Genomic DNA, 14,130 nt, shown 5'->3' on the forward strand with positions numbered 1-14,130 from the left:
TAAAAAGATTAGTTCTAAAGATTTCTGATTTTGAGCACTTTTGATTTGCATATCTTTATAAATAAGCAGTAAACAAATAGAATCATTTGAGTAAATAAAATACAAGTTCAATTACACTGTTTACAATGGATTCACTTAGCAAACCCTCGAACAGAGGAGAGGCACTTAAAATTTTCAATATTGACCGTTCATGTCACTCTTGATTACATCAAAAACAGAGGTTCCGAAATTACTATTTTTCACATGTGGAACCTTTTGGCAGCAGGACCAATAAAAGAAAGCTATAATTGTCAACCACAGTTCAAATCAAAAGTCTGAATGGAACCGTGACATTTCAGAAAAGATTTGGGCTAATCTAAGGCCTTTGATTGCTTCGAAAATTTCTGCAATTTGGTCCTTCTGCCATGAAACTAAATCGCATTTCGACAAGATTGAGCATGAAGATCATAAATATGCTCAAAAATTGATTTCAATCAGACGAGAGACGACAAAAACAAATGGTAGAAGAACCGACTTCTGATTAATACATAATAAACATTTCTATTTCTTAGCCTCCTTCTTTGTGTTCATCACTTGTGTCACTTTGTCTACAATTGACTGTGGCACTTTGTCAGCCAGAGTTTTGCTGTCTCCGAATCCAGCAAGACATCCCATCCAGTTCATTCTATCTTCATCGTCTGCCGAGTAGTCATAATTCTTTCCTGTGATGTCAGTGAAATAACCCCCTAAAATTTATTTCCGGCTACTCCAATCGAATACAACCCGATGTTCACATAACACCAGTATACTCATATCCAGGCGCGGATCTAAGAATTTCTCGAGGGGTCGACCAAATTTTTTTTAGGTCGACCAAATTTATTTTCAGAGGTCTTCTAAATCACCACAAAGACCCTAATTTGATCAAATTTTCTGCGCCGCCCCCCCCCTAAATCCGCTACTGCTCATATCTCTTAGCTACTGTTGATTTTTGCAAAAAAAACTTTCAAAATGACAAAAATCAAGGCATAACCCAAACTCTGAGATATCCTTATCAGTTTCAATAAAACAAAATTCATTCACACTTTTTTAACCTTTCAAGTTCATAGTCCAACGCTAGTGAACTAGTAAGATACTAGCACATATTGAAAGGGCGACTAGTCACCTGCGGCTGTGATGACTGCCTCGGGAGCACATGAGTCCCATCTCTTCAGACCTAGACTGGGGTACACGTAAGCATCCACTGTACCATCTAACACTGCCAACACCTGCACAAATCATTCTCGTGTGTATTTTTCACAGATATCTTCAACTGTTTGCCCCCTATTGCAAGGAGGGAAAAATTCCTTAGCTAAAAGGCATCATATGCTTAACCATTGATTTTATTTTTTGAGGGTGGTAATTATGAACTAGGTATCACAATGGGGGGCTGTTAAAATGTCCATTTTACTATCAGTTTTTTCAATGGCACAGGTGCATCTTGTTACACTCTATTGTATATTTAATTATACAAATAACAACTGGTTCACGAAAAAATCTAGGGTCTGCTTATATTGTCAAAAACGAATCATCATAAAAGCACGTTTAATATTTCAAAGAACAGCAAATCACATCGACAACACGATCTAAGAATATATACCGAGTTTATGTTTATGAGCTAAATATATTCATTCATACTATAGTCTTCTAGTTCTAACCACAAAGTTTAAACATATCGTTATGCAGCCTAATCTCTCAAGGTCTCTAAAATTAGTGTATGATACACCAACCTTGTGACCTGATCCCCCCAAGCGCACCACTTCACATGGTTGCAGAGCCTCAAATAGCTCATTCACAATCGGACTGGAATGAGAGCGAGTGGAAGTGTACTTGGGAGTGTGTTTGCCACTTAATCTATCCAGATGGACCTGTAGTGGATCATGGTCCAGTCCGAACGTGCCTACGCCCACTGCACCCCATATTGTGCGCCCAGTGGTACTCTGAAGCAATACAAATAGTCAATCCTTGTCTCGACATTCCTACTGATAATAGCTATGTAAAATAGCCTTTTGCCTTCTAGGAAAATAGACAGAACGATGCTAAAGAGTCTAAACAAAGACTTTCGTCGATTTTAGAAAAAGTTTTATTTTTTAAGTTTTTCAGGCACGTTGGGAATTTACAGGCATCCCTTAAATTCAAACAGACCCAATGAAATCATAGCACTTCAAAAGCAAAAATACAAAATACACAACGTATCCCCATCTTAGTCAATAATAGCGAACTAATTCAATCTCCTCTATAATTATTAATTTGCTGTTTTCAATGATGAAGGAAGAACGAAAAATACAAAAGAAATAGATAGGTGAACAGAAAAGCTCAAAATTTCTTTGAATTGGTTAAAGAATAAGCATACTCTCTGGTGCTTAATTATTTGGGGTCAATACTACCAGGGATCTAGGTTGCGAAATCAAAATCAATTATTTGGGGCTCTTAAATTATCGGTGAGTCAACCAAATATCATTATTTCTGAAGCCTTTTGATGACATAGATACAATGCACGAAAGACGATGCTCACAATCTTTGTTTGCTTATTAAAAACTTTCCCAAGCTACTCCATTCAATTTTTTGGAGCACACAAGGTAAAAATGTGCAATTTATTTGATTTTTTCAAGAATCTCAAAAATTCAAAATTAGTTCCTTTTCCTTCGGGTGTCCTATAATTTTTGTGAAAAATCAGGAATCACGGGGGCCCGATAATTAGACACCGGAGAGTAGTTCAATTGGTCCAACATTCGATAGTACCAAAACTAAAATTGGTCCCATTCGCACAGATATTACTTCTCCGACTTTCGAAGATAATAATAATAAGAAAGGAACGTATATGCTTTTGTAAAAGTTTTTGTATTATTTAAACCGATTTTGGAGATCAAGCTAATATTCGAATATTTTTCCTATGATACCGAAACGATCGCGAACTATTCATGCGTAGCGAATTAACCCGCACTTTAGTCATTCCATATTGAAATGAGGCAAACTAATTGGTCGTTTTCACATGACTCTTAAATTTTAAAACTTAGTATTTGATATTGACAGTCCAAAACTTATAGTTTATCAGAATTTTCTTTGGAAAAACTATTCGACACAAATTTAAGGGTAGTCGCCCCCCCCCCCCCCCCTAAGGATTCGACCCCTGCCGACCCAAAAGTTTCCCCCTTTGTACTATTTTTAGATATCCATTTTTGGCTGACTGACCCTATAACTTTTTAAAAGGCGCCAATTTTGGCCTGTTTTATTTCAAAAAATTGCCGGCCGCGCAGAAAATTGGGTCATAATGGGGTCTTTATACTATTTGGGAGAGCTCCCCCCCCCATTTCTGCGTTTGAAAATCCGCCCCCCTCGAGAAAGTACTAGATCCGCCCCTGGATATATGCGATACCTTGTTTGTCTATTAATTTTTTTTGGAACAGCCAGAAACAGCAGGGCAAGAACCGTTTTTATTCTCTTTGTCATTTTCGGTCATGCCCCAGCAATAAAAACAAACAACCCTTCGCAAGAGTTGGCTTTTAATGGAACGACCATGCACACATATGGGAGACTGAAAAATTCCTAATTTAAAAACCAAAATGCAGAGAATGTCGATAAGTTACAGGGGAACGAAACTTTACAACTTACTTAAACAGAACTTTTTAATGCCCAATGAATTCACTAATTTTTCACAGGCAAATATTCAAAGCATGGCTCACTGAATTAGAGATCTGTTCATTCTAAGCAACGAAGAACTCATCAAATTTATCTTTTGCCAGAATTAAATTGAATTATTCTTAAAAGGATATATTTTTTTGCATATGATGGATAGATGGAAAATAGATTTAATAATAGGAATTATTAAAATACCATGGCTGCTCCACGGACCCGAGATTTTTTTTGACGTAATACCCAGAAAACCTAGTACGACGGACTCTTTGTGAGTTTAGATTACTGAATAAAAGTCTCGGAAAAGTGGCGCATCCATTAAGAATTAAAAAAAAAAAAAAAAAAAAAACATAATTTTTTTTTCCAAAATGGGCCGAAATTACCCGCTTGAGGGGGAACCTATGCCCAATTTTTTCGTTTTTCCTAAAAATCACTTAGAAATTTCATATTCATGCCCAAGGCTTAAAATGAAAGAAAAAACTTGTATTTTTTTAGGTAAATATTATAATCAGTTCATTAACATTTGCAACTGTTTTAAATAAACTAAGTTATGTTGTGTGTTACTTAAAACGGAGATAAATCATGCCATTTCTGAGTAGGCCTTTAGACCCTCTAATGTATGATTTTATATTTCACCTTTTTTTGTTCGTTCTATTTTTGCAAATATGTAGAATTTATGCACTAGATTTCATAATAATTTGAAACCCAACTAACTACATCATTCATGTTTCTAATATTTTTTGGGGCAGCATTTAGTATCCCTTATGGGATCGTTAGCTGTCCCCTCTTTGATACTGATGTATTTATGCGCAATACGATATGAATTTTCTAGTAACATTGAGAAATTAATTCTTTCTTTCTTTCTTTAGTTGACCAATTGAAACTTGTAGTACTTCGGTGGCTAATTTTCTAGTTCGGAACAAATGATTGTTTTGGTACTTACAAAAACATACCTATCTCACTGACCTCTTGCTCCTGCAAATAGACAGCAAAACAATAATATAGCCAACAGACGGCTGAAAAAGAGTCAATGAACGCAAGTAAACAAAAAAACTGACTTTCGAAAATTGATTTAATATTTAAAAAAATCAATAGCTGGCCTTAAAGCTCTTTGAATTTCTAGAACAACTTTTGTTGATATTTTTTGATAGAACTAACCCAATTTGAGAAACCTGAATCAATAGGTAAAATTTTTATTTCGCAGTTTCTATTTTCGAAATTGGAAGTCGATCAGGTTTCTCGTGATCTTTACTTTTTGCTGTTCGATGGCAGAGTATGATTTCCTTTTAAGAAAAAAAATGAACTGAACTAAAGAAATTAAAAATCAAACCACGAAAAAATACATTTGGGCCTGAACAAATTTTAAGACGTTTCCTGCTGTTTCTTTCTTTATGAAGCACAGCCGTTGTGCCCTGCTTCGAACCTTCATGCAATAATCTTGGGGATTCTTCAGTGCTGGAAATTGGTAGTTCACCATCAAGCAACGAACAGAGCTCATTATTGGCCTCGAACCACCAACCTTTCGACTGAAAATGTATAGTTAACCGCCATCGATTTGTGTACAAACTCACTTTGTTTTCTGAATACTTGTAGAAGGGCTGGTGGATAACTCCGCCCATCGCTCTGCCGGCGACTGAGAGCCCAATCAACACAGTCACGTGTTCTATCCACTCTAAAAAGCAACATCGAGTCGCTTGTTAACTCTATTTTATAAGAATTTTCACCCAAACACTCGCCATTGCTATCAAAAAAACATAGCCAACAGACAGCTGGAAAAGAGTCATGAGCGCAAAGAAACAGGAAAAAAATGAACGCAAAGAAAACAAATTAAAACAAAAAACATATAAACTGAGAGCTCTTTGAAATTCAAGAGCAATTTATTATTGGCGTTTTTTCGATAACATTAACCCAGTTTGAGAAAAATCGGTTGTTAGGAAAAAATCTATTCCGTTGGGAAATCTAAAATGAAATTCCACATTCGAAATCGATCACGTTTTTTGCGCCATTTCAGCTTTAATAATTGGAGAGTGTATTTTGCCTACCTTCTATCAAATATTTTGAATTGAACTCGAGAATTGCATATATACTTAAGGGCATTCATATGTGCATTTATAGGTATGAATGCAATTCATTTTTTATTAGAGCATTTTTTAGACTTTTCTTAAAAAATACAAAAAATAATCAAGACCTATATAAGAGTGGACTCTACGTTCATCGACTGTTAAAAAGCGCGATTGTAACACAAGCTCAGTATGGCTCTATGGAACACAGATCCAAAATTCTACGCCTCATGATTATCTTTAGCAGCTGGAAGAACCATTGCGTTACCAATATCTTAAGCTTTTTAGTATCACGACATTTCCTTTTAAAAAAATAATGGCTTTCAGGTTTTTAATAACACAACTTAATGAGATATTGTACTCACCTCCACCCTCCGTGTACTCTTTAGTCCCATCTAGGGGATCCACCCAGCACGTGATCTAAAACTCTCAAATTATCGGTCTTCTACAACCTGGCAATCATCTACAATCCGTGTATTGAAGATAGCATATGCCATCTCATGCCTACAATAATTATTGACTCGAAATTATTTTTTAGTCAAGACTTACTTTCGATCTGATAAAATTGTTTGTTTGAGTTCGATTTCGAGGACAATCTAGTTAGAAAGATGTAAATTGGCACCTGGTTTTCTTCCAATGAAGACAACACTGTGGGATAAGTTGCCGATAAACACTCCTCGTCTAATTCCGAGTCTGCATGTTCCACTGTTTCTGAAAGACCCTGAAGCAAATCCAAAATCAGCATTATCACCATGACTGTTTTTCTTAGAGACTACGTTGTCAGAGTTTTGAAGTTGTCTTGTCTTCATCTCTACTCAAGACAAGACGTTTTCACGCCAATTCTTTTTCTATATGTGGTTAGGCCGACTTATAGATTTATTGTATGTTTTTTTGTTAACAAAGAAAAACTGAATAGAAAAAACTGCACGAATGAGAATTAACTATGGCAACATAACGTTAAAATTGAAGAAGTAACAGCCCGTTAAAGCTGTATCCGGGATGTCAGACTCCAATGAATATTTGTCTCATGCAGTCTTAAAACCAAAAATTTTTATTCAGTAAAGCAAATCTCCCTACGAGTTTTCCTTCAGGTAGTCAAAATTGGCTGAAAAAAATACAAACGGATCTCTACCATAGTTTTTTTCCTTTCTTCCAGAGTGCTCGGAACAAAAATAATTTCTCGAAAAAAATAGAATATAGACAAAGCGGATCCTGCACCCTTGCTATACAAAAGCATAGACTATGTAAATAACTTTTGGAAGAAAAAACCCGTGTTTGGATGAAACAAAACAAATTACCTGTTTTACAGGTAACGTCAAGATTATCAAGAGTAAAAATTAGCATGATCAATGTATTCTCTGTTACACTTTGAAAATCAAGTCATCTCAATCGGCAAACACAAAACGCAGGCGAAAAAAATGAGGAATAATTTTAAAAAAAGAAACCTAGCCGACAAAAACCATTGAAGTAAACGAAAACCCGAAGACTTAGAAGTTGAAAAATAAATAACAAACACTAGCAAAAAAATAAAACAGAGAACAGATGACATGAAAATTCCAATGCTAGAGAGCGTGAATATAGCAAAAATGCCACCAAATAAATGAAGATTTTTATCGAAAAAAATTTTACTTGCAAAAATAAAATTTATAAATTTATAAATAATAAATTTTTAAATTTATTAATAATAAATTAATAAATTTTACTTAGGTTGAAAGAAAGAAGGTTCGTACTAATACACTACGCTCTAAAGCTCGTAAACAGATGAAATCACACTTCCATATTACACTGAAAACTAGACTCAAAAAGCACCGAAAGTTGAAATTCAGAGAAAACTGTTAGTAGCTTGAACTATCAGAAATTAAAGAGGATAAGCCGGACTTTGCAAACAAGCAAAAATGGCAACAGAGCTTTAAAAATGCAAGAAACCGCAAATAAAAACATGCTTTAAGAATTGCCCCATAAAGCAGCAAAATTCTAGCCTACCGATTTAGAGCCTGTTTTGTCAATTGCAGAAAAAAGACTATTGGTAAAAAGTAGCTATCAAAAAAACGAATAGAACTCATGAACAGAACTCATATACTGAAAATATGTACCTAGCAAAAACTCGGCTAGGTCCAGGATTCGATCTGCGACCGACTGCAATCAAGAGATTTTGAAAATCACGCACTAACAACTCAACCACGCATGCTTAACACTAGTCACGAATAAAGCAGCTACATATGCCAATAAATTGCCAATGCGATTCAGAAAAATTGCATCAAATACCAATAGACACAATTTTGCGAGTAAAATTTAGGAATATAACAAACTGAAGGCATCCACACTAACTTTGCGTGTAACAAATCGCTAAGCTTAAGACCACATCATGTTTAAATCCTGTTTTTCAAAAAACTGAGATCTATTGAGCAGAAAAGTTCTAAAATCGGAAAGTTCTAACTCTCAAGACATACAAACAGATTGAACTCCGTTTTTTACTTTCCAACAACACGAAAATAAATCAATAAGCCAATAACATAGCCAGCTGAAAAATTATTAATAGCAATGAACGCTAGTGAACAGAAAAAAAATTGACATGTATGAATGCACATCTGTAGTTATTAGAGCATTATAAGACTTTTTCCTTTAAAAAAATCACCAAGACCTATTATAAGAGTCTGCATTACGTTAATGTTTCTTAAAAACATCAGCTCAAACCATTTAGGCCGACTAAAGTTTTTGATCGAATAAAAAGAAAAAAGATGAATTTACAAAATCAGAGTTAGTAAATTTACAAATAACAGAATTGAACCAAGACCGCTTTCAATTGCAACGAAAAACGGCTAAAAGCAGAAGAAAAGTCGGTGATGTGGCATCAACTAAGCCGATAAAGCCAGAAGTCAAAAGATGGGCCGATAACTTTTTTTGAGAGAAAAAAAGATCCTGACCGGATTTAGATCTACACCCCCTAGCCGTGCCAAGCGTAGACGTTATCTCTAGATTAAGTGTTCCGGAATTGCTAAGAAGTTCGAAATTATCATCAATCAGCCAAATTATTCTAGTTACTTTGGCATAATATTTAATAAACTCAAAAGTATACATTCTGATTTGATACGCCTGCTTGTGTCAAGTGTAATAAACACAGCACCCGACTCAAGAAGTATCAAAAAACATTCGAACGACGATATCATTGTGAAAAGGACTAACCAATAGCCAAAAAAACGTAAAATTTTTTTTCAAAGATGCTGGGAGAGTTTGAGTTTAAACTATCGAATTATATTGTCAAATTGATTCACAAAAACTGATACAACTAGAAATCAGTTAAAAAACATATTAGGCAAATGAGCCGACAGAAATAAAGCCGACACTCATTAAGCTGAAAATTAACCAAAACTTTTGATAGCGCTAAAAACACTCACATCGCAAGATCACATCGTCAGCAACGCCAGCACAGAAAGCGCGCACAAGCTCAATATAAGAAGCACGTGTGCGTATTGCATGAGAAGATTAAATTTCCAATTTTCAGCTTTGGGCCAACAAGTCATTTCCGGGGTAAAAATCAAAAATCCAGTACCCGGTTGCAACGCGATTGCTAATAGCAAGGGTAATACTATTTAAAAAAAAGAGAAATGTAAATATTGTAGAAGTCGATTTATTACAAAAAGACTTTACAAAATACAACTTATGCAATACAGCACGTCAGTTTATTACAAAATACAATATATCGTTCGCATGCCTAAAACTTCTAAATCAGCTTTGAAACCGCTTAAACCGTAAAACTTAGCTACGCGGAGCGAAAGCTAAGCCGACAGATCTCCACACAAAAACATCCAGCAGGCAAAAGAATCCACGAAAAACAAACCATTTTCGATTTCATTCGTTATACATACGATGGTCATAGGCTTGCATACTAACGTTATTTAGTAATTGAAGCAGAACCTCAAATCGGATACAAAGCCAATTATATTGAAGCCGCAAACTAATTAACTGAAAAAAAAAACAATTTAGGTTTTTCCAAAGATAAGAAGTTTAACCGGAGAAGTCATTTGAGATGTTCTTTCTATGCCATCGGTCTAGTGTAAAAACAAACAATGATTACGCACATAATGATGCCAAAAATCGTAAAAATCGTAAAATTCATTGAAAAAAATGCTAATTAAATCTGGGAACTCAATTACCTGCCACATAAGAGGAGTTCGAAATAGCATTCAAAACGGTTTAAAATATTCCTGAACCTTCAAGAACGCTCTGCTGCGGGAACTAACTCGACAAAAAATAAGCACAAATAGGCAAAAAATTCAGGTCAAATCACGAATCAAACACCTGGCTTTGTCATTCCAAGCATCTGCACAATTTGCACTTTTGTTGTTTGAAAGCGTAATTTGCTTTCCATTTTTTGAATTAGGAAGTGAGCTTAAAAGGAATCAAAAATCAAAATGCTATAATATGGAAATTGAGCATGAACAAACAAAAAGTCTGTGTGACATATACATAAGCGAAGTTTTTGTTTATAAGCACGTAACAACTCACGTCTTCCTCTCCGATACAGACGAGGCTTGGATGCAATTTGTTCAAATTACCAATGATCAGCTGCTGAGCTCTTCTGTCTGCCTCGGTCTGGAAGTCCTGCACACCCTAAAACAAAACAAACTGTATAACAAGTTGCAGTCACAGTCAAACAACGGGTACAAGTAAACTTAAAATTTGAGAAAATACAAAAATAAGCATTGAAAGAAAACAAGACATCTTTACACGCAACCATTATTGCGTGCTATTTACTCACTCACAAATACTTGCCAATAAAAATCATGTGGCAATGAATTCATTAAAATTAAGCGGATATAACTCCTATTAGCTATGTTTACGCAAAAAAATGCAGTATACGACATCACTGAGGCAATCGGAGGATGATTTCGTCTGAACTCCAGAAACACGATGGATATCAACAAAAAAAATAATACACAACAGACAACCCTGGAAGCCAGCAAAAATCTCCTTGCGATGAGCGACTAGAATAGCCTCACAGACACTTATCCCAGCCGAGTCGGTGGACATGTTGAAGAGAAGATTAGATTAACTTTATTTCCGAAGGTGTTTTGGCAGACCAAATTGCTTGCTTCTGTGTTATGTCCAGTGACTCCGTAGAAAATTTGGTTGAGCATGCCGCTTTCGATTATAAGTCAATCAACAAATTGCTTTGCATATTTCGTTTTCACAGCTCAGATCAGGAATTTGTTTGATTGTGTATTCAAATATAAACATCTTCAATATCAGGATGGTTTGATGATCACTCTTCAGCTGATCACTCTTTAAATTCAACTGTTCATGACAAACTCGGATCAAAAAAGATATCAGCATGATCAGGATATTAAACTGCTGCAATTAATTGTCCCGTAACACGTACTAAATTTCGTAGAAAACTTGTGGTGGTGTCATCCTGAATACTTAACTCTCAAAGGCAAATTTCATTCAGTCTACGCTTTTTTATTTGAACTTACAAATAGTCAAGCTTGTGATCTTGAACTTTCATAAAGTCTTCGAGCTAAACGCCGTTCGCAATTCACCACAATGTACACTCGCAATTTTCGCCATTCACAACCCAAATTACACTTGCAATTTTCGCCATTCGCGTCCCAAATTACACTAGCAATTTTCGCCATTCACGTCCCAACGTGAATGGAGCGTTTAACTGTTTTATGTTCCATAATCCTGAACTGTTTTAGCAGGTTGTTGCTCCATTAGTTTTCATCTCAACCAGCCTGGCGCTCCTCTAAATTCTTGTTCGATTTTTACATTGAGATGATCATTTAGTGCATCACTTCTTTATAGCTTTGGAGCTATTTCACGGCGAAATCGAACTGATTATATCTACGCATCAGCTGCTGCACCATCTATAGCTACAGCTAGCACTGTAGTAAATGTGCCATTTTTTGTTAAGCTGACCAAAAAGTTTAAGGGTTGTAACCTTTAATCGAATCGAAGTTGAATCAATTTGAGCTGGCTTATAAAAAAAAGGGATCCCTAATGGCTGCGAGATTGTAATGAACGTTCCATCTAATCACTGCACGATGCGTCTGATTAAATTGTAGCGCCTCGTCTAATAGGTGTGCTACACCAATGCATAGACGGAACATTGTTCAAAGTGCAATCAGGCTTCTTTTTTTCCTCCCTTAGGATTGATGAAAACTTGGGTGGGCCAATTTTTAGCACTTAAATGAATCACTTTTTTCAAAAAAATAAATAAATTATCCGAGACAATCAGGAACTTATATTAACAAGAAATACATGAATAATTTCTAGCAACCGGCCGTTTTGAAGCAGCTAGCATATTTCACAGCACCCAAAAATTTGTATCAAGTTCAACGAACAATTCACCCCCACCCAAACGAAAACAAAAAAGAAAAAAGGGCAGTTAAGCGCAAGATAAAGCAACTAGAAGCAAAAGAAATTGAAATTTCCATGAAAAAGGTGAAAGATCCAATTAAGTCCACTAAGAAAAGCAAAGCGATCGGACCAAACAACATAGCACCAATACATCTACATTTCATTGGAAAAAAAAGCTACTATCAAACTTTTCAGTGAGTCACTAAGCCTCTCACCGAGTAATGCAGTCATACCAGAAAACTGGAAAGTTGGAAGAGTTATACTCCTAGCCAAACCAGAAAAAGATCCAGAACAAGCTAAGAACTACACCAATTGCACTGCTGTCGTAGAGAGCATACTTTTACTTGAATTTAACTTAAACATAGATTTTCGTGAAAATCAGCGCACGGCTTTGGAATAGAAACATCAATTAGTACTGCTTTTCTTTTTACATTAAAATTGGCTAGAACAAAGTAAAACCATGTCAAAGAACACTAATGGTCACCCTAGACTTGACTGCAGACTTCGATACTTTTGATCACTACTATCTACTCAACGACATCGCCATCTCGAACCTATCTAATATTACTAAAAGATGGATTCTTGCCTATCTTAGCAATAGACACACTTACGTAGAATTCAGAGACATGGAAACCAAACGCAGGAGGGTGAAACAAGGTTTTCCCCAAGTTGGTGTGTTATCCCCGGTCCTTTATAACCTATATATGTCTCAAATGCCACTATCTGAGAATAACAACATCAAAATAACAACATACGCACACGATATTACCATACCAACACCAAGTCCGAACATCAGCAATTTAACCCAGACCATAAATCCATACTTAGAAAATATCAGCACCTGGCTTAGAAACAGATATTTGTCACTCTCAAAGAATAAATCTATCTTTTTAGCTTGAACAAATGAGTTCAATCTAGAATCAAACGTAATTGTCGACGGAACGGGAGCGGAGTGCTTTGACACCCAGCTTGCCCAGCGTATATGATTTCTTACAAAGAACTTATCTGAACTCGTGTTCAGTTGTTGATTTAGCAGCCCACAATTTAAATTCACCATCTTGAAGCCAGTTTGCGACGCAGATGACTCAACGTTCGCGAGTCAGACCCCAGAAAAAATTACAGGTTGACGCTAAATAAACAATTGAATTAAGACTTTGAATTAAAACTAAAAGGCCAGCAACTCTTTCACGCTCCTTGCCCTGACACAACTTTGCTCGCCCTGACAAGTTTTTGTTCGCCCTGAAATGGCCCTGACCGCGTGGCAACCCTGTAAACTGGGTCGGAAAAAAGGTGAAATCGTAATTGTACTGTACTCAAGCGTTTGCGTGAGTAAGCACGGTTAATTGTATTATCAAATGCATGCAAAACTATATGAAAATGTTATTTTAAAAAAGCACAACGTCATACAGGTACTAGAGATATCACATTACCCTTCAAACGGTGACAACGCCGATAACACAAAATGTAGTGATAACATGCTCAAAGTTTGTCTGTTGCAGTTACCATCCAATTGATTGGACAATCCGTCATTTCAAGCAACTGCGTCGCATAAACATCTTGTTTAAGCGATAACATCTAAACATAGCCAATCGAAGATTGCAGAGTAATGAACGCAACTAACAAAAAAACATTGATTATCTTAAAAAAATCTAAACTTTCGAATTTCAAAGAAAAAAATAGATGCCCTTTGAGCTCTTTGAATTTGTAGAACAATTTATGATTGGCGCTTTTTTGATGAATTTTAACTAGAGAAAATTAGGTCAATAGGTAAAGTTTTTATTCCGCTGGAAATTTAAAAACTAAATTCTACTTTCGAAACTAGAAATTTTTCACGAATTTTTGCGTCATTTGCACTTTCGTATTGGGAGAGTGCTATTCACGTTAGTTGCAGCACATGAATTTCAGTTGAACTCGAAAAGTGCATATATACCTGAGTGCATCAAGATTTATACAAGAGTTCATTACTCTTAATACCCAGTTGCAATACACCTGCACTCGCAAGTGTAAGAAGCAATCTGGCCTCTGTGTAAAAAAAACAGTCTCTCTCGCAATTAGTTTTTCC

At 35.8% G+C, this 14,130-nt stretch overlaps 1 protein-coding gene across 1 annotated transcript in view; it reads right to left on the bottom strand.

Moving 5' to 3' along the window:
- Nucleotides 1-8: 8 nt before the first annotated feature.
- The window catches only part of LOC134844539 (3'(2'),5'-bisphosphate nucleotidase 1-like), a 553,428-nt gene continuing 539,306 nt past the window's right edge, over nt 9-14,130 (bottom strand). Inside the window, exons 3-9 of the mRNA XM_063861265.1 lie at nt 10,215-10,319; nt 6,331-6,429; nt 6,074-6,128; nt 5,220-5,320; nt 1,746-1,955; nt 1,142-1,244; nt 9-725 (exon numbers count right to left, since the gene is read on the bottom strand). Of these exons, the coding sequence (XP_063717335.1) occupies nt 541-725; nt 1,142-1,244; nt 1,746-1,955; nt 5,220-5,320; nt 6,074-6,128; nt 6,331-6,429; nt 10,215-10,319 (858 nt within the window). The 3' untranslated portion in view covers nt 9-540. The remainder of the gene's footprint in view (nt 726-1,141; nt 1,245-1,745; nt 1,956-5,219; nt 5,321-6,073; nt 6,129-6,330; nt 6,430-10,214; nt 10,320-14,130) is intronic.

Source organism: Symsagittifera roscoffensis, chromosome 4 (genome assembly GCF_963678635.1).
Source record: "Symsagittifera roscoffensis chromosome 4, txSymRosc1.1, whole genome shotgun sequence".
NCBI classification, from domain to species: domain Eukaryota; kingdom Metazoa; phylum Xenacoelomorpha; order Acoela; family Convolutidae; genus Symsagittifera; species Symsagittifera roscoffensis.